This window comes from Leiobunum rupestre, chromosome 4 (assembly GCF_980474605.1).
Source record: "Leiobunum rupestre chromosome 4, qqLeiRupe1.1.hap1, whole genome shotgun sequence".
In the NCBI taxonomy this organism is placed as follows: Eukaryota; Metazoa; Arthropoda; class Arachnida; order Opiliones; family Sclerosomatidae; genus Leiobunum; species Leiobunum rupestre.
In genome coordinates this window covers 24,317,270-24,341,716 of record NC_143387.1, presented here as the reverse complement: position 1 = coordinate 24,341,716, position 24,447 = coordinate 24,317,270, and the positions used below count along the sequence as shown (strand labels likewise).

General features: G+C 38.1%; 1 protein-coding gene across 1 annotated transcript; it reads left to right on the top strand.

Annotated features, from left to right (window-relative positions):
* The first annotated feature begins 419 nt into the window (after nt 1–419).
* Nucleotides 420–4,671, top strand: LOC149947235 (uncharacterized). Its single transcript, XM_090172025.1, has 3 exons — nt 420–558; nt 2,749–2,811; nt 3,069–4,671. The coding sequence occupies exons 1-3, from the start codon at nt 513–515 to the stop codon at nt 4,619–4,621; spliced, it is 1,662 nt and encodes a 553-aa protein (XP_090028151.1). The 5' UTR covers nt 420–512; the 3' UTR covers nt 4,622–4,671.
* The last annotated feature ends 19,776 nt before the right edge of the window (nt 4,672–24,447 follow it).

Genomic DNA, 24,447 nt, shown 5'->3' with positions numbered 1-24,447 from the left:
CTTGACGACGTAAAAATGACGTCATGACCTAGAAAAGCTGTCACCGGCGTCTTTGACAATGAACTTGAAAGCGTGATAGTCGCTACAACGTGTTTCGAAACGAACTTTAAGCTCTTTTTTGGAATTGATTTCGTAGGCTATAAGAAATATTAGCCGCGTTTTTCAATCTCACCGATGATTCCTGAAATTATCCGAAAATGAACTCCTTTGTAATTTGATTAAGTCTAATGTTCCTTAATTAGCGTAATTTTCACGTAGCTAACAGGGGGAAATGACAAATTTGGCTAAATTATGGGTAAAATTTAGAAAATTTCCACGCGTTGGGTATCGTTTTTCGCATTTAGTGGAAATTCGAGCCATTTACTCGTGTGTCCAAGTTCCGTGATCGCGCCCTGAGACCGAGGACTTAAATAGCGACGCCACCCCGATTTTCGTGTCTCGTCGCTTTTATTTGTGGCAATTTGTAATGATCAACTAATTTGGCTTTGTCCCGAAGAAACAACTCCCGATAGATGGCTCTCAAATGCTTCAGGGTTTTACTCTTATGCTTTCTATCACGTATGTAACGGAATTTGTTTTTGCAATTATTTAAAACAACATCATTATTGTGATCATGGCTCGACATAAGGCACTAGTCACGGCATTTGACAACTAAAATTAATGCTCTGACTACTAAAATTAATGCTCTGACTACTAAAATTAATGCTCTGACTACTAAAATTAATGCTCTGACTACTAAAATTAATCGGAATCTGGGGGTTCACTAGTCAATTTGACTTGTGAATAATTTACCTAATTATTCATAAAAAATGGCGAATATGGCGTATCATAAATTCATCATTCATCAATCCCATTTTATTTCAAATAAATTGTGATCGGCCAAAGTCATGTAAGTCAAGTGATAATAAATTGCTATATTAATTCTGACGGGTAAAGCAAAATGTTGGTTGTCCTTCTTGTTTTTATACCCCCCTTTTTACCCCCACTACCCACTAGTCAGTGACTACCAAAAAAAATTAACAAAGGAGGCTCACTAGTCAGGCTGACTACTAAAAGAAAATATCCTTATGTCCAACCTTGAATTTGTGATCATTTGATCGTGAAGTACCAAAATAATATTTGCATTAGTATAACCCTCTCCCTTACTGTCTGGACTTTGTACTTTCTGCACAGCGTACCCTATTGCGAATAATAATCTTCAGCTAGGCTAGTATACCCAAATCACAATCCTAGGCCCAAGTCAGGTATGGATTTTCAACGCCTGGAAACAGGTGGCCGGGTTACGACGCGTAATAGGGTGGTGGCAGGCTACACGAGCCAACAGCTCCCTACACTAACTGTTACTATTAACCTCAAAAAGCTTTTACGCAAAGGGGAATTCGGGGTAAAACCCGTTTAACCACTGGAGAGAACTGGCAAACTGAACGCGGAAGGAGTGGTTCCGAGTTTTCACCCAGTGCCAAAAGCGAGGATCGAACCCAGCTCCTCCTAATAATCAGCTAGGCTAGGCTAATACCCAAGGCACCACCCCAGGAACAAGTCATCTTGCGACTTTTATTGCCTTTAAACAGGTGGCCGGGTTACAATGCGTAGGAGGGTGGTGGCAAGCCATTCATGCCACGCGAGCCAACAGCTCCCTACACTAACTATTACCGTTAACCTCAACATGTTTTTATGGTAGGGGAAACCGAAGCACTCGGGGGAAACCCCTTAAACCAGTGGGGAGAGAACTTGCAAACTCAACGCAGAAGGAGTAGTTCCGACTTTTCACCCAGTGCCGTCACCTCGTGCCATTTAGTTACTATAATTATAATAATATTATATCGTGTTTCCGGTATTCGTTTTCCGTTTTCTTCAGTTAGTTTTCGCTTATAATTAGTAAAAGCTATGGATTCCACTGGGGTTACTCTTCTAGGTAGATCAAACCATGGGCACAGTGTAGCCCTACTCATGAACGTGGGATAATCTACATTTTCGTCGTTAATTTCTATGACGCAAAATAGTGGTATTTCAAAAACGTTCATTGTCTTGCATTGTTAACAGATTAAAAATAAATGGAAATAAAGTCAAACTTATTTTCGGTATTTCTTAGAAAATTATACCAACATAAAAATGAAATGTAGTGGTGTGTACTACACTAGAAAGGGAATACCACACGCGAATAGCACGAGGGTAGGCAATAGTTTCCACTAATAAAGCTGCTCATTTCGGAGCCAGGAATCGAACCAGGGCCACAAATTGAAATTATTATACGTCACTGATTAGTTTGATCAAAGGTTTAAATTAGTGTTGTTAATTTTCCGCAAATCGGAAAAATAAAAAATGAAACATAAATTACTTTTTAAAGGTTTTTAATGTTTTTAACTTTTTATAGATATAAAATGTCTAATATCAGTAACCATACTACAAAACATTAATAGTGTTACATTGTTAATCAGTTTAAACTAGTCTAGATGTTTAGTTTTACTTTTAAATTCGAAAAATTTAGGCGAAAATGCAGCTTTATTTAAATTTGCAAACAATATATTAGACTTATCATGGAATTAAAACTTTTTTTTAAATTTTTTCGGAAAAATACGGAACATTTTCTGACTTACAACACTAGTTTAAATTAAATAAGAAACTGAGTTTAATTTTTTTAAATAATGTAAACGTTACTTTTGCTTTTATTTATAATCAATAAATCGAAAGACATTATATTTGAACACTTTTTTATCTCTTTAATTATCGTTTGCCATTTTGTTTCAGTCACGAGTTTGATGCCGTCGTCAACGGGAAATGTGGAATATGATATTGACGTCTCACGTTGGAGTAAGTTTTGTTTGAACAGCACTCAGATCACCTTTGTTTTTTTTACTATTTGTCCAGAAACGTATATTTTATCGCATACGATGTCGTTGATTAGTGTACGAGATGTTTGAACAGCAATCAGATCACCTTTGTTTTTTTAACTATTTGTTCAGAAACGTATATTTTATCGGTTACCATATCGTTGATTAGTGTACGAGATAATTTTCTCCGGAAAAATGACTCGTATTAATACAAAGTGTTTTCTTGGTATAATCTAGATTGCTCCAATAACGATTCCCCGGACATTAGGCAGCTGTTCCATACCTACTTGTTCGCTCACGCTAAATGGGACTGGAGAATGTCCACCTTCGGAGAGGGACTGGGGCCATGGGCTTCTTGGAACAATATCCCTCTCGAGAATCTCGGCAAGGGTAACGAGGCTGAAGTGGTGCAAAAAAAACTCACGGAGCAAATGATGATCGACGTCCCGCAAGATCAAGAAATGGTTCCCTACATGAACCCCCAACAGTTCATCGACGTTCCGTCACAAGATAAGGTTTATTCGATCCGAATTCCTCAGAAGCGCGTCACCATCCCGGCTAAAACGGATCTAATTAACGTCAACATACCGAAACAAATCGTCGAAGTGCCGCAGAAAGTCAAAGTGATTCGAATCGTAACGCCGGCGCATGAAGTCACCGTCCCCGCCAAGAAAACGCAATTCAAGCTCTACGTTCCGGCTAAAAAGGTCCTGGTACCCGGAAAGACCCACAAAATCAGAGTCATGCACCCTGGTGGAAGGTTGGTCATACCCGAGGAGAAGAATTTGATCAAGTTGCTTCGTACCCAGCAAATGTTACCATACTCGGGAATGCTGGATGTAGCCGCTATCTCGGAAACCAAGACCAACATGAAAGCCAAGTTAGAAAGGCCCAAAGTTCAAGCGTTTGTAGAAAAGGGTAACCTCACTCTTTCGGTCGTGCCTGTGGTAGATTTTAGGGGGAAATCCACCGAGTTGGGAGGTTTTGCTGAATGGTCGAGCGACGGGGGATCCTCGGGGACGCGAGGTTCGGATGGTTCGTCGAGCGAGGGATCCTCGGTGACGCGAGTTTTGGGTGGTTTGTCGAGCGGGGGATCCTCGATAACCCGAGTTTCGGGTGGTTCGTCGAGCGGGATATCCTCGACAGCTGAAAAATTGAAATTGTCGATGAGAATGGACGCATTATCGAGTGACGAAAAGCTAGATTTATTAAAAAAAGCCAAAAATAGATACGATAAACTAGCCATGGAAAGAGATATGGAGGAAACGATTAGCTTGGATTCGTTATCGGACGAGGAAAAACTATCACTTTTTCCAAGAGGCAAAGAGGATGAAACGTTTAGAGTCAAACGACATTTAAACATTCTTGGCACGAGAACTTCACCCTTCAGATCAAAATTGTCGAAGACAAGGTCAAATACATTGAAATCGAAATCGAAAGGGCCATCTAAAAGACGAGTCTATCGCGATCTTACGAACAAGGCCCGCAGCGGAAAAGATCAACGAATGGAGCAGCGTGGCAGACGAGCCATTCGCGGATTCGAAGAGGACATGTCCACTGGCGCCGACTGGCAGTTCGAAGACGACGAAACGGTCGTGGCCATCATTCGGAAAGGACGCTCCGCCTCAAATGCCAAATCCAGTGTCAGCGCGGCCAAAGTCAAGAGAGAGGGCCTCAAAGTCCCCATAGCGAAATGTAAGAAAGATTGTCAATGCGACATAGTGTGCTCCTTTTTCTACATTTCCTATCGTGGGATATGCAACGAGACAAAAATATGCCAATGTTTGTAATTCTAATGCCAAATACGATTGTATCGAGTAATTAAATTTATTTCTCCTTAGTCAATTGTCATTTCAAATATCCGTATCGTTTTCTACTTATTAGTAGTAGTAGTAGAAGTAGTCTAAATTGTCCATCGTCTCAATCTCGCGTAGGGTGACGAGTGACTCATTTTGAGGAATATTACATACTGTCTTAGCGTGCTTTTCACAACCCAAAAAGAGACGTCATTTAGGTGGGGTAAGGCCGTTGATATTTCCGAGCAAAGTTTTGGATCGTAGAAGAACTTCAACCGCGTTCTATATAGAGCATCCCCAAAAATGTTGGATTTTCTGAAAATAAAAGAAGCCTGTCATGACCTTATTGCGTTTGTCGCTGCATGGCTCTATGCAAACTGAAAATCCTAATTATTATACTCATTGATATTACGTTACTATAGTGTAAGTTAGTTATATTGTGTAAACTCCAAAATGATAAACATAAACGTAAATTATCTGTGAAGCTTTTGCCGAGGGGCTAGCCACTCTTAGAAAGTCTGTACACCGATTACGCCGGATTACGCTTAGATTAGCACTGCCAAAGGCAGGGACTTAAAAGATTACGCGTAATCCCATTAGTAGAGTCAAAGGTACGGCTCTGTACGCCGATTACGTGGAGTAATCAGCCCCTCAGCTTTTGCATCTCTAGTACCTAACTCACAGTAATTTTCCGATATAGATAAGCTTTAACAAATTGCTAATTATTTAACATTGCATACCAATTATTTACGTAAAGAAATAATACTTGCGAAACGGAGCAAGGCTCTTCAACAATGCAAGGTTAAGATTTGCGTCACATGATTTTGGAGTTTTTCATGTCAAATCCAGTTTAATGCCAGTTCCAATTTTTGGTGCTACATAATGTTTTGGGCTTAGTCAACTCCGAGACTTGTAATCCAATTTTCTAGAATTACCGTCCAATGCTGTACAATATCTACTGTTCAGCGCTTGCATTTGGTTCGTCAACAAGACACTAACAAGAATGTTGAACCTTGAGCTATAATCAATGTCTTACTTTACTTACAGTGGAACGAAAACACTCTAAAATCATCACATTTTAACAACTCCGTTCCATGTTTCTTGGAGAAGCTGGTAAATGGGTTATGTTATTACATAATCCAAGTGTACAATTGGAGGAATTAAAATATTGCAATTTAAAGTATCGTGGCATTGAATGATTATTTTGGAAATTTTAGCAACGAAACCAATATTGCTAAAAACAATCAGTGTTGAATCCGTCATTTACACGGAGACGACCCAAGGTGATTTTTACCAATTTTGTTTAAATTCCGGGGATAAGTAGACCTTTATGTAACTTGAACTTTCTCAAAAGTAAAAGTTTCGACGGGCTTTAGTTTTGCCATAGCAACCAAAAATGTTTTGATTACTTGAAATCTACTTTTCCCTATAGAAATTAACTTTTAAGGGTCCCTCCTTCGAAAAAAACATGTATTAAAAAATAAATTATATTAAAAATATTTCACATTGGGTAAAATCAGGTACCCTCCTACGCGTTGTAACACGTCTACCTTGAACTAAGGCGGTGCCTTTAGAATTAGCCGATGATCTATGAATGCACTAATAAAGGTATGAAGTTTCCCCATTTTGATGGGCTACAAATGCACTAATAAAGGTATGAAGTTGCCCCCATTTCCATGATCTATGAATGCACTAATAAAGGTATGAAGTTTCCCCCATTTTGATGAGCTACGAATGCACTAATAAAGGTATGAAGTTTCCCCGATTTTGATGAGCTACGAATGTACTAATAAAGTTATGAAACTACCCCCATTTTCATGAGCGATGAATGCACTCATACACGTATGAAGTTGCCCCCATTTTGATGAGCGATGAATGCACTCATAAAGGTATGAAGTTTCCCCCATTTTGATGAGCGATGAATGCACTAATAAAGGTAAGACGTTGCCCCATTTTGATGAGCTATGAATGCAATAATAAAGGTATGAAACTGCCCCATTTCGAAGATCTATGAATGCACAAATAAAGGTATAAAGTTTCCCCCATTTTGATGAGCTATGAATGCATTAGTAAAGGTATGAAGTTGCCCCTATTTTGATGAGCGATGGATTCACTCATTAAGGTATGAAATAGACCCTATTTTGATGAGCTATGAATGCACTTATTAAGGTATGAAGTTTCCCCCATTTTGATGAGCTACGAATGCACTAATAAAGGTATGAAGTTACCCCCATTTTGATGAGCTACGAATGTACTTATAAAGGTATGAAACTACCCCCATTTTCATGAGCGATGAATGCACTCATACAGGTATGAAGTTGCCCCCATTTTGATGAGCTATGAATGCACTAATAACGGTATGAAGTTGCACCCATTTTGATGAGTGATGAATGCACTAATAAAGGTATGAAGTTGCCCAAATTTTGATGAGCTATGAATGCATTAATGAAGGTATGAAGTTGCCCCCATTTGGATGAGCTATGATTGCACTAATAGAGGTATGAAGCTGCCCCCATTTTGATGATCTAGGAATGCACCAATAAATGTAAGAAGTTGTCCCCATTTCCATGATCTATGAATGCACTAATAAAGGTATGAAGTTGCCCCATTTCGAAGATCTATGAATGCACAAATAAAGGTATAAAGTTTCCCCCATTTTGATGAGCTATGAATGCATTAATAAAGGTATGAAGTTGCCCCTATTTTGATGAGCGATGGATTCACTCATTAAGGTATGAAATTGACCCTATTTTGATGAGCTATGAATGCACTTATTAAGGTATAAAGTTTCCCCCATTTTGATGAGCTACGAATGCACTAATAAAGGTATAAAGTTTCCCCAATTTTGATGAGCTATGAATGCATTAATAAAGGTATGAAGTTGCCCCTATTTTGATGAGCGATGGATTCACTCATTAAGGTATGAAATTGACCCCATTTTGATGAGCTACGAATGTACTTATAAAGGTATGAAACTACCCCCATTTTCATGAGCGATGAATGCACTCATACAGGTATGAAGTTGCCCCCATTTTGATGAGCTATGAATGCACTAATAACGGTATGAAGTTGCACCCATTTTGATGAGTGATGAATGCACTAATAAAGGTATGAAGTTGCCCAAATTTTGATGAGCTATGAATGCATTAATGAAGGTATGAAGTTGCCCCCATTTGGATGAGCTATGATTGCACTAATAGAGGTATGAAGCTGCCCCCATTTTGATGATCTAGGAATGCACCAATAAATGTAAGAAGTTGTCCCCATTTCCATGATCTATGAATGCACTAATAAAGGTATGAAAATGCCCCATTTCGAAGATCTATGAATGCACAAATAAAGGTATAAAGTTTCCCCCATTTTGATGAGCTATGAATGCATTAATAAAGGTATGAAGTTGCCCCTATTTTGATGAGCGATGGATTCACTCATTAAGGTATGAAATTGACCCTATTTTGATGAGCTATGAATGCACTTATTAAGGTATAAAGTTTCCCCCATTTTGATGAGCTACGAATGCACTAATAAAGGTATAAAGTTTCCCCAATTTTGATGAGCTATGAATGAATTAATAAAGGTATGAAGTTGCCCCTATTTTGATGAGCGATGGATTCACTCATTAAGGTATGAAATTGACCCTATTTTGATGAGCTATGAATGCAATAATAAAGGTATGAAACTGCCCCATTTTGATGAGCTATGAATGCACCAATAAAGGTAAGAAGTTGTCCCCATTTCCATGATCTATGAATGCACTAATAAAGGTATGAAGTTTCCCCCATTTTGATGAGCTACGAATGTACTAATAAAGGTATGAAACTACCCCCATTTTCATGAGCGATGAATGCACTCATACAGGTATGAAGTTGCCCCCATTTTGATGAGCGATGAATGCACTCATAAAGGTATGAAGTTTCCCCCATTTTGATGAGCGATGAATGCACTAATAAAGGTATGAAGTTGCCCAAATTTTGATGAGCGATGAATGCACTAATAAAGGTATGAAGTTTCCCCCATTTTGATGAGCTATGAATGCACTAATAACGGTATGAAGTTGCACCCATTTTGATGAGCGATGAATGCACTAATAAAGGTATGAAGTTGCCCAAATTTTGATAATCTATGAATGCATTAATGAAGGTATGAAGTTGCCCCCATTTGGATGAGCTATGATGGCACTAATAGAGGTATGAAGCTGCCCCCATTTGGATGAGCTATGAATGCAATAATAAAGGTATGAAACTGCCCCATTTTGATGAGCTATGAATGCACCAATAAAGGTAAGAAGTTGTCCCCATTTCCATGATCTATGAATGCACTAATAAAGGTATGAAGTTTCCCCCATTTTGATGAGCTACGAATGTACTAATAAAGGTATGAAACTACCCCCATTTTCATGAGCGATGAATGCACTCATACAGGTATGAAGTTGCCCCCATTTTGATGAGCGATGAATGCACTCATAAAGGTATGAAGTTTCCCCCATTTTGATGAGCGATGAATGCACTAATAAAGGTATGAAGTTGCCCAAATTTTGATGAGCGATGAATGCACTAATAAAGGTATGAAGTTTCCCCCATTTTGATGAGCTATGAATGCACTAATAACGGTATGAAGTTCCACCCATTTTGATGAGCGATGAATGCACTAATAAAGGTATGAAGTTGCCCAAATTTTGATAATCTATGAATGCATTAATGAAGGTATGAAGTTGCCCCCATTTGGATGAGCTATGATGGCACTAATAGAGGTATGAAGCTGCCCCCATTTGGATGAGCTATGAATGCATTAATGAAGGTATGAAGTTGCCCCCATTTTGATGAGCGATGAATGCACTCATAAAGGTATGAAGTTTCCCCCATTTTGATGAGCGATGAATGCACTAATAAAGGTATGAAGTTTCCCCCATTTTGATGAGCTACGAATGTACTAATAAAGGTATGAAACTACCCCCATTTTCATGAGCGATGAATGCACTCATACAGGTATGAAGTTGCCCCCATTTTGATGAGCGATGAATGCACTCATAAAGGTATGAAGTTTCCCCCATTTTGATGAGCGATGAATGCACTAATAAAGGTATGAAGTTGCCCCCATTTTGATGAGCTATGAATGCACTAATAAAGGTATGAAGTTTCCCCCATATTGATGATCTATGAATGCACTAATAAAGGTATGAAGTTGCACCCATTTTGATGAGCGATGAATGCACTAATAAAGGTATGAAGTTGCACCCATTTTGATGAGCGATGAATGCACTAATAAAGGTATGAAGTTGCCCAAATTTTGATAATCTATGAATGCATTAATGAAGGTATGAAGTTGCCCCCATTTTGATGAGCTATGAATGCATTAATGAAGGTATGAAGTTGCCCCCATTTTGATGAGCGATGAATGCACTCATAAAGGTATGAAGTTTCCCCCATTTTGATGAGCGATGAATGCACTAATAAAGGTATGAAGTTTCCCCCATTTTGATGAGCTACGAATGTACTAATAAAGGTATGAAACTACCCCCATTTTCATGAGCGATGAATGCACTCATACAGGTATGAAGTTGCCCCCATTTTGATGAGCGATGAATGCACTCATAAAGGTATGAAGTTTCCCCCATTTTGATGAGCGATGAATGCACTAATAAAGGTATGAAGTTGCCCCCATTTTGATGAGCTATGAATGCACTAATAAAGGTATGAAGTTTCCCCCATTTTGATGAGCTATGAATGCACTAATAAAGGTATGAAGTTGCACCCATTTTGATGAGCGATGAATGCACTAATAAAGGTATGAAGTTGCCCAAATTTTGATGAGCTATGAATGCATTAATGAAGGTATGAAGTTTCCCCCATTTTGATGAGTGATGAATGCACTAATAAAGGTATGAAGTTGCCCAAATTTTGATGAGCGATGAATGCACTAATAAAGGTATGAAGTTTCCCCCATTTTGATGAGCTATGAATGCACTAATAACGGTATGGAGTTGCACCCATTTTGATGATCGATGAATGCACTAATAAAGGTATGAAGTTGCCCAAATTTTGATGAGCTATGAATGTATTAATGAAGGTATGAAGTTGCCCCCATTTGGATGAGCTATGATGGCACTAATAGAGGTATGAAGCTGCCCCCATTTTGATGAGCTATGAATGCATTAATGAAGGTATGAAGTTGCCCCCATTTTGATGAGCGATGAATGCACTCATAAAGGTATGAAGTTTCCCCCATTTTGATGAGCGATGAATGCACTAATAAAGGTAAGACGTTGCCCCATTTTATGAGCTATGAATGCAATAATAAAGGTATGAAACTGCCCCATTTTGATGAGCTATGAATGCACCAATAAAGGTAAGAAGTTGTCCCCATTTCCATGATCTATGAATGCACTAATAAAGGTATGAAGTTGCCCCCATTTCGAAGATCTATGAATGCACAAATAAAGGTATAAAGTTTCCCCCATTTTGATGAGCTATGAATGCATTAATAAAGGTATGAAGTTGCCCCTATTTTGATGAGCGATGGATTCACTCATTAAGGTATGAAATTGACCCCATTTTCATGAGCGATGAATGCACTCATACAGGTATGAAGTTGCCCCCATTTTGATGAGCGAGGAATGAACTCATAAAGGTATGAAGTTGCCCCCATTTTGATGAGCGATGAATGCACTCATAAAGGTATGAAGTTGCCCCCATTTTGATGAGCGATGAATGCACTAATAAAGGTATGAAGTTTCCCCCATTTTGATGAGCTATGAATGCACTAATAAAGGTATGAAGTTGCACCCATTTTGATGAGCGATGAATGCACTAATAAAGGTATGAAGTTTCCCCCATTTTGATGAGCTATGAATGCACTAATAAAGGTATGAAGTTGCACCCATTTTGATGAGCGATGAATGCACTAATAAAGGTATGAAGTTGCCCAAATTTTGATGAGCGATGAATGCACTAATAAAGGTATGAAGTTTCCCCCATTTTGATGAGCTATGAATGCACTAATAACGGTATGAAGTTGCACCCATTTTGATGAGTGATGAATGCACTAATAAAGGTATGAAGTTGCCCAAATTTTGATGAGCTATGAATGCATTAATGAAGGTATGAAGTTGCACCCATTTGGATGAGCTATGATTGCACTAATAGAGGTATGAAGCTGCCCCCATTTTGATGAGCTATGAATGCACCAATAAAGGTTAGAAGTTGTCCCCATTTCCATGATCTATGAATGCACTAATAAAGGTATGAAGTTGCCCCCATTTCGAAGATCTATGAATGCACAAATAAAGGTATAAAGTTTCCCCCATTTTGATGAGCTATGAATGCATTAATAAAGGTATGAAGTTGCCCCTATTTTGATGAGCTATGATTGCACTAATAGAGGTATGAAGCTGCCCCCATTTTGATGAGCTATGAATGCACTAATAAAGGTATGAAGTTTCCCCCATTTTGATGAGCTATGAATGCACTAATAAAGGTAAGACGTTGCCCCATTTTGATGAGCTATGAATGCAATAATAAAGGTATGAAACTGCCCCATTTTATGAGCTATGAATGCACCAATAAAGGTAAGAAGTTGTCCCCATTTCCATGATCTATGAATGCACTAATAAAGGTATGAAGTTTCCCCCATTTTGATGAGCTACGAATGCACTAATAAAGGTATGAAGTTTCCCCCATTTTGATGAGCTATGAATGCACTCATAAAGGTATGAAACTACCCCCATTTTAATGAGCGATGAATGCACTCATACAGGTATGAAGTTGCCCCCATTTTGATGAGCGATGAATGCACTCATAAAGGTATGAAGTTTCCCCCATTTTGATGAGCTATGAATGCACTAATAAAGGTATGAAGTTGCCCCCATTTTGATGAGCTATGAATGCACTAATAAAGGTATGAAGTTTCCCCCATTTTGATGAGCTATGAATGCACTAATAAAGGTATGAAGTTGCACCCATTTTGATGAGCGATGAATGCACTCATAAAGGTATGAAGTTTCCCCCATTTTGATGAGCGATGAATGCACTAATAAAGGTAAGACGTTGCCCCATTTTGATGAGCTATGAATGCAATAATAAAGGTATGAAACTGCCCCATTTCGAAGATCTATGAATGCACAAATAAAGGTATAAAGTTTCCCCCATTTTGATGAGCTATGAATGCATTAGTAAAGGTATGAAGTTGCCCCTATTTTGATGAGCGATGGATTCACTCATTAAGGTATGAAATAGACCCTATTTTGATGAGCTATGAATGCACTTATTAAGGTATGAAGTTTCCCCCATTTTGATGAGCTACGAATGCACTAATAAAGGTATGAAGTTACCCCCATTTTGATGAGCTACGAATGTACTTATAAAGGTATGAAACTACCCCCATTTTCATGAGCGATGAATGCACTCATACAGGTATGAAGTTGCCCCCATTTTGATGAGCTATGAATGCACTAATAACGGTATGAAGTTGCACCCATTTTGATGAGTGATGAATGCACTAATAAAGGTATGAAGTTGCCCAAATTTTGATGAGCTATGAATGCATTAATGAAGGTATGAAGTTGCCCCCATTTGGATGAGCTATGATTGCACTAATAGAGGTATGAAGCTGCCCCCATTTTGATGATCTAGGAATGCACCAATAAATGTAAGAAGTTGTCCCCATTTCCATGATCTATGAATGCACTAATAAAGGTATGAAGTTGCCCCATTTCGAAGATCTATGAATGCACAAATAAAGGTATAAAGTTTCCCCCATTTTGATGAGCTATGAATGCATTAATAAAGGTATGAAGTTGCCCCTATTTTGATGAGCGATGGATTCACTCATTAAGGTATGAAATTGACCCTATTTTGATGAGCTATGAATGCACTTATTAAGGTATAAAGTTTCCCCCATTTTGATGAGCTACGAATGCACTAATAAAGGTATAAAGTTTCCCCAATTTTGATGAGCTATGAATGCATTAATAAAGGTATGAAGTTGCCCCTATTTTGATGAGCGATGGATTCACTCATTAAGGTATGAAATTGACCCCATTTTGATGAGCTACGAATGTACTTATAAAGGTATGAAACTACCCCCATTTTCATGAGCGATGAATGCACTCATACAGGTATGAAGTTGCCCCCATTTTGATGAGCTATGAATGCACTAATAACGGTATGAAGTTGCACCCATTTTGATGAGTGATGAATGCACTAATAAAGGTATGAAGTTGCCCAAATTTTGATGAGCTATGAATGCATTAATGAAGGTATGAAGTTGCCCCCATTTGGATGAGCTATGATTGCACTAATAGAGGTATGAAGCTGCCCCCATTTTGATGATCTAGGAATGCACCAATAAATGTAAGAAGTTGTCCCCATTTCCATGATCTATGAATGCACTAATAAAGGTATGAAAATGCCCCATTTCGAAGATCTATGAATGCACAAATAAAGGTATAAAGTTTCCCCCATTTTGATGAGCTATGAATGCATTAATAAAGGTATGAAGTTGCCCCTATTTTGATGAGCGATGGATTCACTCATTAAGGTATGAAATTGACCCTATTTTGATGAGCTATGAATGCACTTATTAAGGTATAAAGTTTCCCCCATTTTGATGAGCTACGAATGCACTAATAAAGGTATAAAGTTTCCCCAATTTTGATGAGCTATGAATGAATTAATAAAGGTATGAAGTTGCCCCTATTTTGATGAGCGATGGATTCACTCATTAAGGTATGAAATTGACCCTATTTTGATGAGCTATGAATGCAATAATAAAGGTATGAAACTGCCCCATTTTGATGAGCTATGAATGCACCAATAAAGGTAAGAAGTTGTCCCCATTTCCATGATCTATGAATGCACTAATAAAGGTATGAAGTTTCCCCCATTTTGATGAGCTACGAATGTACTAATAAAGGTATGAAACTACCCCCATTTTCATGAGCGATGAATGCACTCATACAGGTATGAAGTTGCCCCCATTTTGATGAGCGATGAATGCACTCATAAAGGTATGAAGTTTCCCCCATTTTGATGAGCGATGAATGCACTAATAAAGGTATGAAGTTGCCCAAATTTTGATGAGCGATGAATGCACTAATAAAGGTATGAAGTTTCCCCCATTTTGATGAGCTATGAATGCACTAATAACGGTATGAAGTTGCACCCATTTTGATGAGCGATGAATGCACTAATAAAGGTATGAAGTTGCCCAAATTTTGATAATCTATGAATGCATTAATGAAGGTATGAAGTTGCCCCCATTTGGATGAGCTATGATGGCACTAATAGAGGTATGAAGCTGCCCCCATTTGGATGAGCTATGAATGCAATAATAAAGGTATGAAACTGCCCCATTTTGATGAGCTATGAATGCACCAATAAAGGTAAGAAGTTGTCCCCATTTCCATGATCTATGAATGCACTAATAAAGGTATGAAGTTTCCCCCATTTTGATGAGCTACGAATGTACTAATAAAGGTATGAAACTACCCCCATTTTCATGAGCGATGAATGCACTCATACAGGTATGAAGTTGCCCCTATTTTGATGAGCGATGAATGCACTCATAAAGGTATGAAGTTTCCCCCATTTTGATGAGCGATGAATGCACTAATAAAGGTATGAAGTTGCCCAAATTTTGATGAGCGATGAATGCACTAATAAAGGTATGAAGTTTCCCCCATTTTGATGAGCTATGAATGCACTAATAACGGTATGAAGTTCCACCCATTTTGATGAGCGATGAATGCACTAATAAAGGTATGAAGTTGCCCAAATTTTGATAATCTATGAATGCATTAATGAAGGTATGAAGTTGCCCCCATTTGGATGAGCTATGATGGCACTAATAGAGGTATGAAGCTGCCCCCATTTGGATGAGCTATGAATGCATTAATGAAGGTATGAAGTTGCCCCCATTTTGATGAGCGATGAATGCACTCATAAAGGTATGAAGTTTCCCCCATTTTGATGAGCGATGAATGCACTAATAAAGGTATGAAGTTTCCCCCATTTTGATGAGCTACGAATGTACTAATAAAGGTATGAAACTACCCCCATTTTCATGAGCGATGAATGCACTCATACAGGTATGAAGTTGCCCCCATTTTGATGAGCGATGAATGCACTCATAAAGGTATGAAGTTTCCCCCATTTTGATGAGCGATGAATGCACTAATAAAGGTATGAAGTTGCCCCCATTTTGATGAGCTATGAATGCACTAATAAAGGTATGAAGTTTCCCCCATATTGATGATCTATGAATGCACTAATAAAGGTATGAAGTTGCACCCATTTTGATGAGCGATGAATGCACTAATAAAGGTATGAAGTTGCACCCATTTTGATGAGCGATGAATGCACTAATAAAGGTATGAAGTTGCCCAAATTTTGATAATCTATGAATGCATTAATGAAGGTATGAAGTTGCCCCCATTTGGATGAGCTATGATGGCACTAATAGAGGTATGAAGCTGCCCCCATTTTGATGAGCTATGAATGCATTAATGAAGGTATGAAGTTGCCCCCATTTTGATGAGCGATGAATGCACTCATAAAGGTATGAAGTTTCCCCCATTTTGATGAGCGATGAATGCACTAATAAAGGTATGAAGTTTCCCCCATTTTGATGAGCTACGAATGTACTAATAAAGGTATGAAACTACCCCCATTTTCATGAGCGATGAATGCACTCATACAGGTATGAAGTTGCCCCCATTTTGATGAGCGATGAATGCACTCATAAAGGTATGAAGTTTCCCCCATTTTGATGAGCGATGAATGCACTAATAAAGGTATGAAGTTGCCCCCATTTTGATGAGCTATGAATGCACTAATAAAGGTATGAAGTTTCCCCCATTTTGATGAGCTATGAATGCACTAATAAAGGTATGAAGTTGCACCCATTTTGATGAGCGATGAATGCACTAATAAAGGTATGAAGTTGCCCAAATTTTGATGAGCTATGAATGCATTAATGAAGGTATGAAGTTTCCCCCATTTTGATGAGTGATGAATGCACTAATAAAGGTATGAAGTTGCCCAAATTTTGATGAGCGATGAATGCACTAATAAAGGTATGAAGTTTCCCCCATTTTGATGAGCTATGAATGCACTAATAACGGTATGGAGTTGCACCCATTTTGATGATCGATGAATGCACTAATAAAGGTATGAAGTTGCCCAAATTTTGATGAGCTATGAATGTATTAATGAAGGTATGAAGTTGCCCCCATTTGGATGAGCTATGATGGCACTAATAGAGGTATGAAGCTGCCCCCATTTTGATGAGCTATGAATGCATTAATGAAGGTATGAAGTTGCCCCCATTTTGATGAGCGATGAATGCACTCATAAAGGTATGAAGTTTCCCCCATTTTGATGAGCGATGAATGCACTAATAAAGGTAAGACGTTGCCCCATTTTATGAGCTATGAATGCAATAATAAAGGTATGAAACTGCCCCATTTTGATGAGCTATGAATGCACCAATAAAGGTAAGAAGTTGTCCCCATTTCCATGATCTATGAATGCACTAATAAAGGTATGAAGTTGCCCCCATTTCGAAGATCTATGAATGCACAAATAAAGGTATAAAGTTTCCCCCATTTTGATGAGCTATGAATGCATTAATAAAGGTATGAAGTTGCCCCTATTTTGATGAGCGATGGATTCACTCATTAAGGTATGAAATTGACCCCATTTTCATGAGCGATGAATGCACTCATACAGGTATGAAGTTGCCCCCATTTTGATGAGCGAGGAATGAACTCATAAAGGTATGAAGTTGCCCCCATTTTGATGAGCGATGAATGCACTCATAAAGGTATGAAGTTGCCCCCATTTTGATGAGCGATGAATGCACTAATAAAGGTATGAAGTTTCCCCCATTTTGATGAGCTATGAATGCACTAATAAAGGTATGAAGTTGCACCCATTTTGATGAGCGATGAATGCACTAATAAAGGTATGAAGTTTCCCCCATTTTGATGAGCTATGAATGCACTAATAAAGGTATGAAGTTGCACCCATTTTGATGAGCGATGAATGCACTAATAAAGGTATGAAGTTGCCCAAATTTTGATGAGCGATGAATGCACTAATAAAGGTATGAAGTTTCCCCCATTTTGATGAGCTATGAATGCACTAATAACGGTATGAAGTTGCACCCATTTTGATGAGTGATGAATGCACTAATAAAGGTATGAAGTTGCCCAAATTTTGATGAGCTATGAATGCATTAATGAAGGTATGAAGTTGCACCCATTTGGATGAGCTATGATTGCACTAATAGAGGTATGAAGCTGCCCCCATTTTGATGAGCTATGAATGCACCAATAAAGGTTAGAAGTTGTCCCCATTTCCATGATCTATGAATGCACTAATAAAGGTATGAAGTTGCCCCCATTTCGAAGATCTATGAATGCACAAATAAAGGTATAAAGTTTCCCCCATTTTGATGAGCTATGAATGCATTAATAAAGGTATGAAGTTGCCCCTATTTTGATGAGCTATGATTGCACTAATAGAGGTATGAAGCTGCCCCCATTTTGATGAGCTATGAATGCACTAATAAAGGTATGAAGTTTCCCCCATTTTGATGAGCTATGAATGCACTAATAAAGGTAAGACGTTGCCCCATTTTGATGAGCTATGAATGCAATAATAAAGGTATGAAACTGCCCCATTTTATGAGCTATGAATGCACCAATAAAGGTAAGAAGTTGTCCCCATTTCCATGATCTATGAATGCACTAATAAAGGTATGAAGTTTCCCCCATTTTGATGAGCTACGAATGCACTAATAAAGGTATGAAGTTTCCCCCATTTTGATGAGCTATGAATGCACTCATAAAGGTATGAAACTACCCCCATTTTAATGAGCGATGAATGCACTCATACAGGTATGAAGTTGCCCCCATTTTGATGAGCGATGAATGCACTCATAAAGGTATGAAGTTTCCCCCATTTTGATGAGCTATGAATGCACTAATAAAGGTATGAAGTTGCCCCCATTTTGATGAGCTATGAATGCACTAATAAAGGTATGAAGTTTCCCCCATTTTGATGAGCTATGAATGCACTAATAAAGGTATGAAGTTGCACCCATTTTGATGAGCGATGAATGCACTAATAAAGGTATGAAGTTTCCCAAATTTTGATGAGCGATGAATGCACTAATAAAGGTATGAAGTTTCCCCCATTTTGATGAGCTATGAATGCACTAATAACGGTATGAAGTTGCACCCATTTTGATGAGCGATGAATGCACTAATAAAGGTATGAAGTTGCCCAAATTTTGATGAGCTATGAATGCATTAATGAAGGTATGAAGTTGCCCCCATTTGGATGAGCTATGATTGCATTAATGAAGGTATGTGGCGAATAGATATCAATGGGAAAAAAACTAAACAAAGATGCGTTCCACAAAATTCGCGTAAAAAGACTGCACATCGTTCTAATTTCCTAAAATTTTGCGCTCCTAAAATACATTTCAGGTCAGTCCATGGCGCACCTTACCCTCCCCGTGAGAAAAAGCTCCAATGTGTCCTATTTTGGTCTGAGATACATATTACTAAAAAACAAATCTGCCAATCTATATTCTACGTAATAAACGACTATAAATGAGTAATTTTTATATGTAAATTAACAGACGTTTTTTCTCACTAGCTTAAGAGAACAGGCGGTAAATTGAGTGGTATTTTTTTTAAAAAATGCTATATTGTTAGCTTATGTTTGATGGGGTGGGGTGGGAAATGAGAAATCTAGTTTTAAAATTTCGACCGAAGAAAATAATGACCAAACAATTTATTTGTAAAAGAACAAATTAATAATAGAACATAAAAGTTTCAAATTCAAAAATAATAAATACGAAAATCCTATAATTGAGATGTCATAAAAGTTAGAAGGGATATATTTCTGACACAAACAAGAGCTACTTTAAAAACTAGACGTAAACATTTTTAAATGAATTTTATTCTTACGAGTAGAAAATTTTAAAACGAAGTATTTGGTCTTAGGCTTTTTATAAAATTTTGTGCATAATTTAAATTGGCGAAACAGCCTTTACGTACCTAAAGGAATAACGTACGTCACAAAACCTTTGGCGAAAAACTCGAATTTGTTTTGATTCGCCACTTGGCGGAGTTGTGTGAAAACATTTCCAAGGCTTAAGCGTTCTACCATATTTACGAAAAATCTTTTATCTTATCCCATTAAAAAAAAAATGTAGAACCATAATATCGAGGTCACGTGCCCCGGTTTTTTTGGGCAGACCTTTCAATCACCGAATTCGCGCGCCCTCTTGATAGTTATTACAGTAATTTTGTAATTAAAAGTTCACACAATCGTTTGAAAAATTTCGGTCAAATTTCAGGTATTACCTCCTCTTCCGTAACGTGACCTTTCATTGTCCCAAAGAACTGGATTTTGTGGCCCCACCCTCAGTGTTCAAACGATTCTGGACAAGGGGAGGCACGCTCGCTTCGCTCACTCTACCAAATAAAATTCGTCAAATTGGTGACCCACCGTGTTTCGTCCAAGAGACGTTATTGGCCAGTTATTCTCATTTACAACGCTACTAATTTGAAAATGGACTGCTTTTCTGGGTTCTTTAGTGTTTGGAGCAGGGACAGTTGGTCACTTGTAGCGAGAAGGAAACTTGAAACGTCAATATCTCGACTTTGACTTTCGACTCACGTCTCAGACATAAAAAACTAGTCAATCCGTCGAGTGTAAAACGCGCGGGCGTGGTCAAGCTACGTGCGGACTCAACGTCGCCCGTCTGACCCGGGCTCAATGAGAAGATACTCGACTGACCGAATCAACAAGATTTGAGCGTTTTCTAACGCGTCTTTTACCGTTACTCTTTTTCCTTTCGACAACGTGCTTAGAAAATCGTAATGATAACCGCGCACGTTATGACTATATGGTAACTAGGATATGTCAATAATGAGACTGTTGAAATCATTGATATCCTTGTTATAGATCTAATCCATTAACTTTCATTTCTTTTAGTTGCTCTTTGCAAATTATGTAAAAAGAACAACAATTGGAAAGAAATTCGATAGGTTACGGGTCAATGACTTACTTTACAACTTACTACTATGATTTTGCTACTAAAGATAAGCCAGAATTCCCTCGAGTATTCCCCTTTGATTTATCCAAGCGCGAGACTAAAATAAACTTGTTATTAATTTGCAAAATAACTAAGCCAAATATGAAAACATAACGTTTTCATATTTCGAATTGTTACGATAGTTGGAAAAATGTAGCCCCCCCCCCCCGAATTGCCCACTCTTCGGTACACCCCTGATGCTATTATATATTGAGTCTTTGAATTTATACGCATAATAAGTAAGCAAATATTTAGACAAGCAGACATTAAACAAAAATTACTTTGATTAGTATGCGTCACAGCCAAATCCCTCAGCAGACCTACTGTTTTATTTTTCTCACAATAGAAATTAATGGAAATGTAATGTTAAATAATAAGTAACGACCACGCGCAAATATTGGATTTCAATTTTTTTATCTATAAAAATTGACGCGGAGTATTTATTATCAACTAATTTAAGCTTGTAGACAAAACAAAAATAGTAGCAGCAACGGAAATAGTCTTTACGACAAAACCAGAGTTCCCAAATTTGGCGTCGTTTTCCAAACAAGTTTTTAGCCTAATCCCCTTAAAATATAATTAGGGAAGATACTTTTAGTTTCAACGTTGTCCTTGGCAGTCATGGTGAACACAGAACTCATGGTCGTGATATCAATTTGGGACCGCAAAATTCATACTATTGATAATTTGATATCAATAGAGAAAGAAATGTAAATGATAGGACATATACCATTTGTACAATCATGTACAAAATATGGCGATTCACTCTGATTCATTTATTGTACAGGGTGGTTGAGTCAGCCCCCATTTAGGTGAACTTCATAATAAAGTTGCTATAGTGTGCTTATTAATTTAATTTACAGAGTGATTGATATATTTCTCCTAATTATTGGACATGGTGATCAATTTATCTATTTTCCGTGATCGTAGTTGGTCACGAATTTATCTGACCTGGTCTTTTTCGGTCAAACGATATAGTGACCCCAAATGGTTTGAAGTCGAGTCATATCGAATTTATTCTCGGTAAATACGACTATGATATCGTCACGAGCGTCGTAAGTGCATGCTGCGAGCCTAATAATACGGATATTTAAATACACACAATCCCCCCGATGTATTCACTATATTTTAAATATTAAATTTAAATTGGAACCAATTTCCAATCATCTTGTGCATTAACTTAATAAACCCAAGACGGATTTTATCGAAAAATAATTTTTCGAGTTACCTGGCTTTGGAAACGTGAACACTTCAATTTAAATTAATTTTTAGATAAAACAAATTTTTCGAGATACCTGATTTAACGCGAACGATTTAGATGGTGCCTGTATCAATTGGCAAGAAATTCAAGAACTACAATAGTGGGCACGCGGGTTGTGGGGTCCCGCGAATTGGCCAGAAATCTCACTTAAAATTAAATTTTCTTAATACCTCTAACAAACCGTAGGAAATCGTGCGGCGCCGACGACAGCGGCGGCGGTGGCGGACACCATACGTGAAAGTAATACACACAAATCCCCTGGGGTTGTGTGTAAAAATGATTGTATCTACAGATCTTGTCCAAGGAAACCCCGATTATCGAAGCCGTAGATTCAGAGCTTCACGGTTTTGTCCGTTTTCGTTGGGACTGCACGAGCAAAAACGCTTTAGTCCCATTCGACCGAAATCCCATTCGACCGAAGGCGGTTTTTGAGGTGTCCCATTCGACCTAATTCCGCCGAAACGTGCGGTTTTTATGTGTCCCATTCGACCGAACGCTTTTATAAAATGGAATGAGCATGAATTATATTTTTATCTTCACCTAGTCAAGAAAAGTATAACTGAATCAAAACTGAAATAGTAAACTTAACCAACTCTAACCTTACCTAACCTAACCTAACCTAACCTAAACATGGCCCCTGTAGCATTTTAGAGTCGGGCCGACGTCGGCTAGTGTCTTAAAACAGAAAGGTCGGCCTACTGTCGGGCCACCCCACTCTGAAAGGTCGAAATGTCCTAGTAGAAAAGTAGTCGGCCGACCGTCGATCGACAAGAAAATTCGACTCACTTCCGATGTATGTCCTACTCAGAAAGGACTATGGACCGACTCAGAAAGGACTATGGGCCGACTCAGAAATGACTATGGACCGACTCAGAAATGACTATGGACCGACTCAGAAAGGACTATGGGCCGACTCAGAAAGGACTATGGGCCGACTCAGAAATGACTATGGACCGACTCAGAAATGACTATGGACCGACTCAGAAAGGACTATGGGCCGACTCAGAAAGGACTATGGGCCGACTCAGAAAGGACTATGGGCCGACTCAGAAAGGACTATGGGCCGACTCAGAAAGGACTATGGGCCGACTCAGAAAGGACTATGGGCCGACTCAGAAAGGACTATGGGCCGACTCAGAGAGGACTATGGGCTGACTCAGAGAGGACTATGGGCCGACTCAGAAATGACTATGGGCCGACTCAGAAATGACTATGAGCCGACTTCAAATAGGCATATTTCCGACTCGGAAACGACGTTGTGCCGACGTCAAATTAAATCGCACTTCGGAACTCCCACTTAATACCAATTTGATGCCTTAACAGTAATTTAGCTGAGATTGAATCGATAATAATTTTCAATAAAAATGAGCTATTTATATTAATAGAACTAATCCAAACAATATACAAGTCTGAAAATCTTTTGGCGAAGTACATAGAATTAATAAAGTAGTGATATAGAAAAGAAACATTTTAATTAAGCTTCTAGATTTTAATACGTAAAAACAATTACAATTCAAATACTTTTAACAAATATCATTATCTTTTGATGTTGTAGTCTAATTATATTTTATTTATAAAACACATGACCTTGCAATTGCCAAGGCCTAACAGCTCATGCAAAACATTGTTCACAAAGCTATAATTAATTGATATAGATATTATTTATATTGATATATTATTGAAAAACTTACTTTTTTAGTTTAGATTTAATGTATTTCTCAAGATTCCAATGATTTTCCATTAATTTTGAATAGAAAATTAAGCGCACAAGTCAACAATTACACCTCCCATCTCAAGCGAGTTCGCCAATAAAATTCTATAATGCTGCTAGTCCGGAGATGGCGCTGCGAAAGTATTAACTGGCGCGTGCTTTTGAATTTTTTAAACTATGAAGCGTTTGTGATCGTATCAATAGGCCTATTTATTAATACATTTTAAATTTTTTAATCTATTTAGAGTATAATTAATCAATATAAATAAAAATCAGGAATTAATATTTTGAAATAATATCGTAAATCGCAAACCCCTGTAACACATGAAGTCGGTTTAGAGCAAAGACTATATACGCTTCGCTTACTAGACAGGCGTCTCCATACAAAAAACCTGTTAACACTTTCGAAACACGGGAGAAGCCTTTGACCAGCCGTTAGAGGCACCACTAGTAGCACTCTGAAGCACGAGGAAAATTTTGACCAGCGTCTGCTATCGTATGCAAGTTGAGCCATTGAACACGCCAATCTATTTATATATAGTCTTTGGTTTAGGGTCGGGGTACGGTCGATAAGTCGGTTTATAGCATTGAGTTGGGAATAAATAGAGGTACAACTAAATCTGTCTGGCGCGGGACCAATTTCGTTCCAAAAGGAGACTTTATCAACTTTATCGTTCAACCGTGGGGGCATCTGTCTTTATTGGTGGCAACTATTGCAATTTAATTTTTTCGCGAATC

Coding starts and splice junctions, on each gene's coding strand:
- LOC149947235 (XM_090172025.1), top strand. CDS start 513: ATGGCTCTCAAATGCTTCAGGGTTTTACTCTTATGCTTTCTATCAC. Junction 559..2,748: donor ACTCTTATGCTTTCTATCAC/GTATGTAACGGA, acceptor ATTTTGTTTCAG/TCACGAGTTTGATGCCGTCG. Junction 2,812..3,068: donor TATTGACGTCTCACGTTGGA/GTAAGTTTTGTT, acceptor GGTATAATCTAG/ATTGCTCCAATAACGATTCC.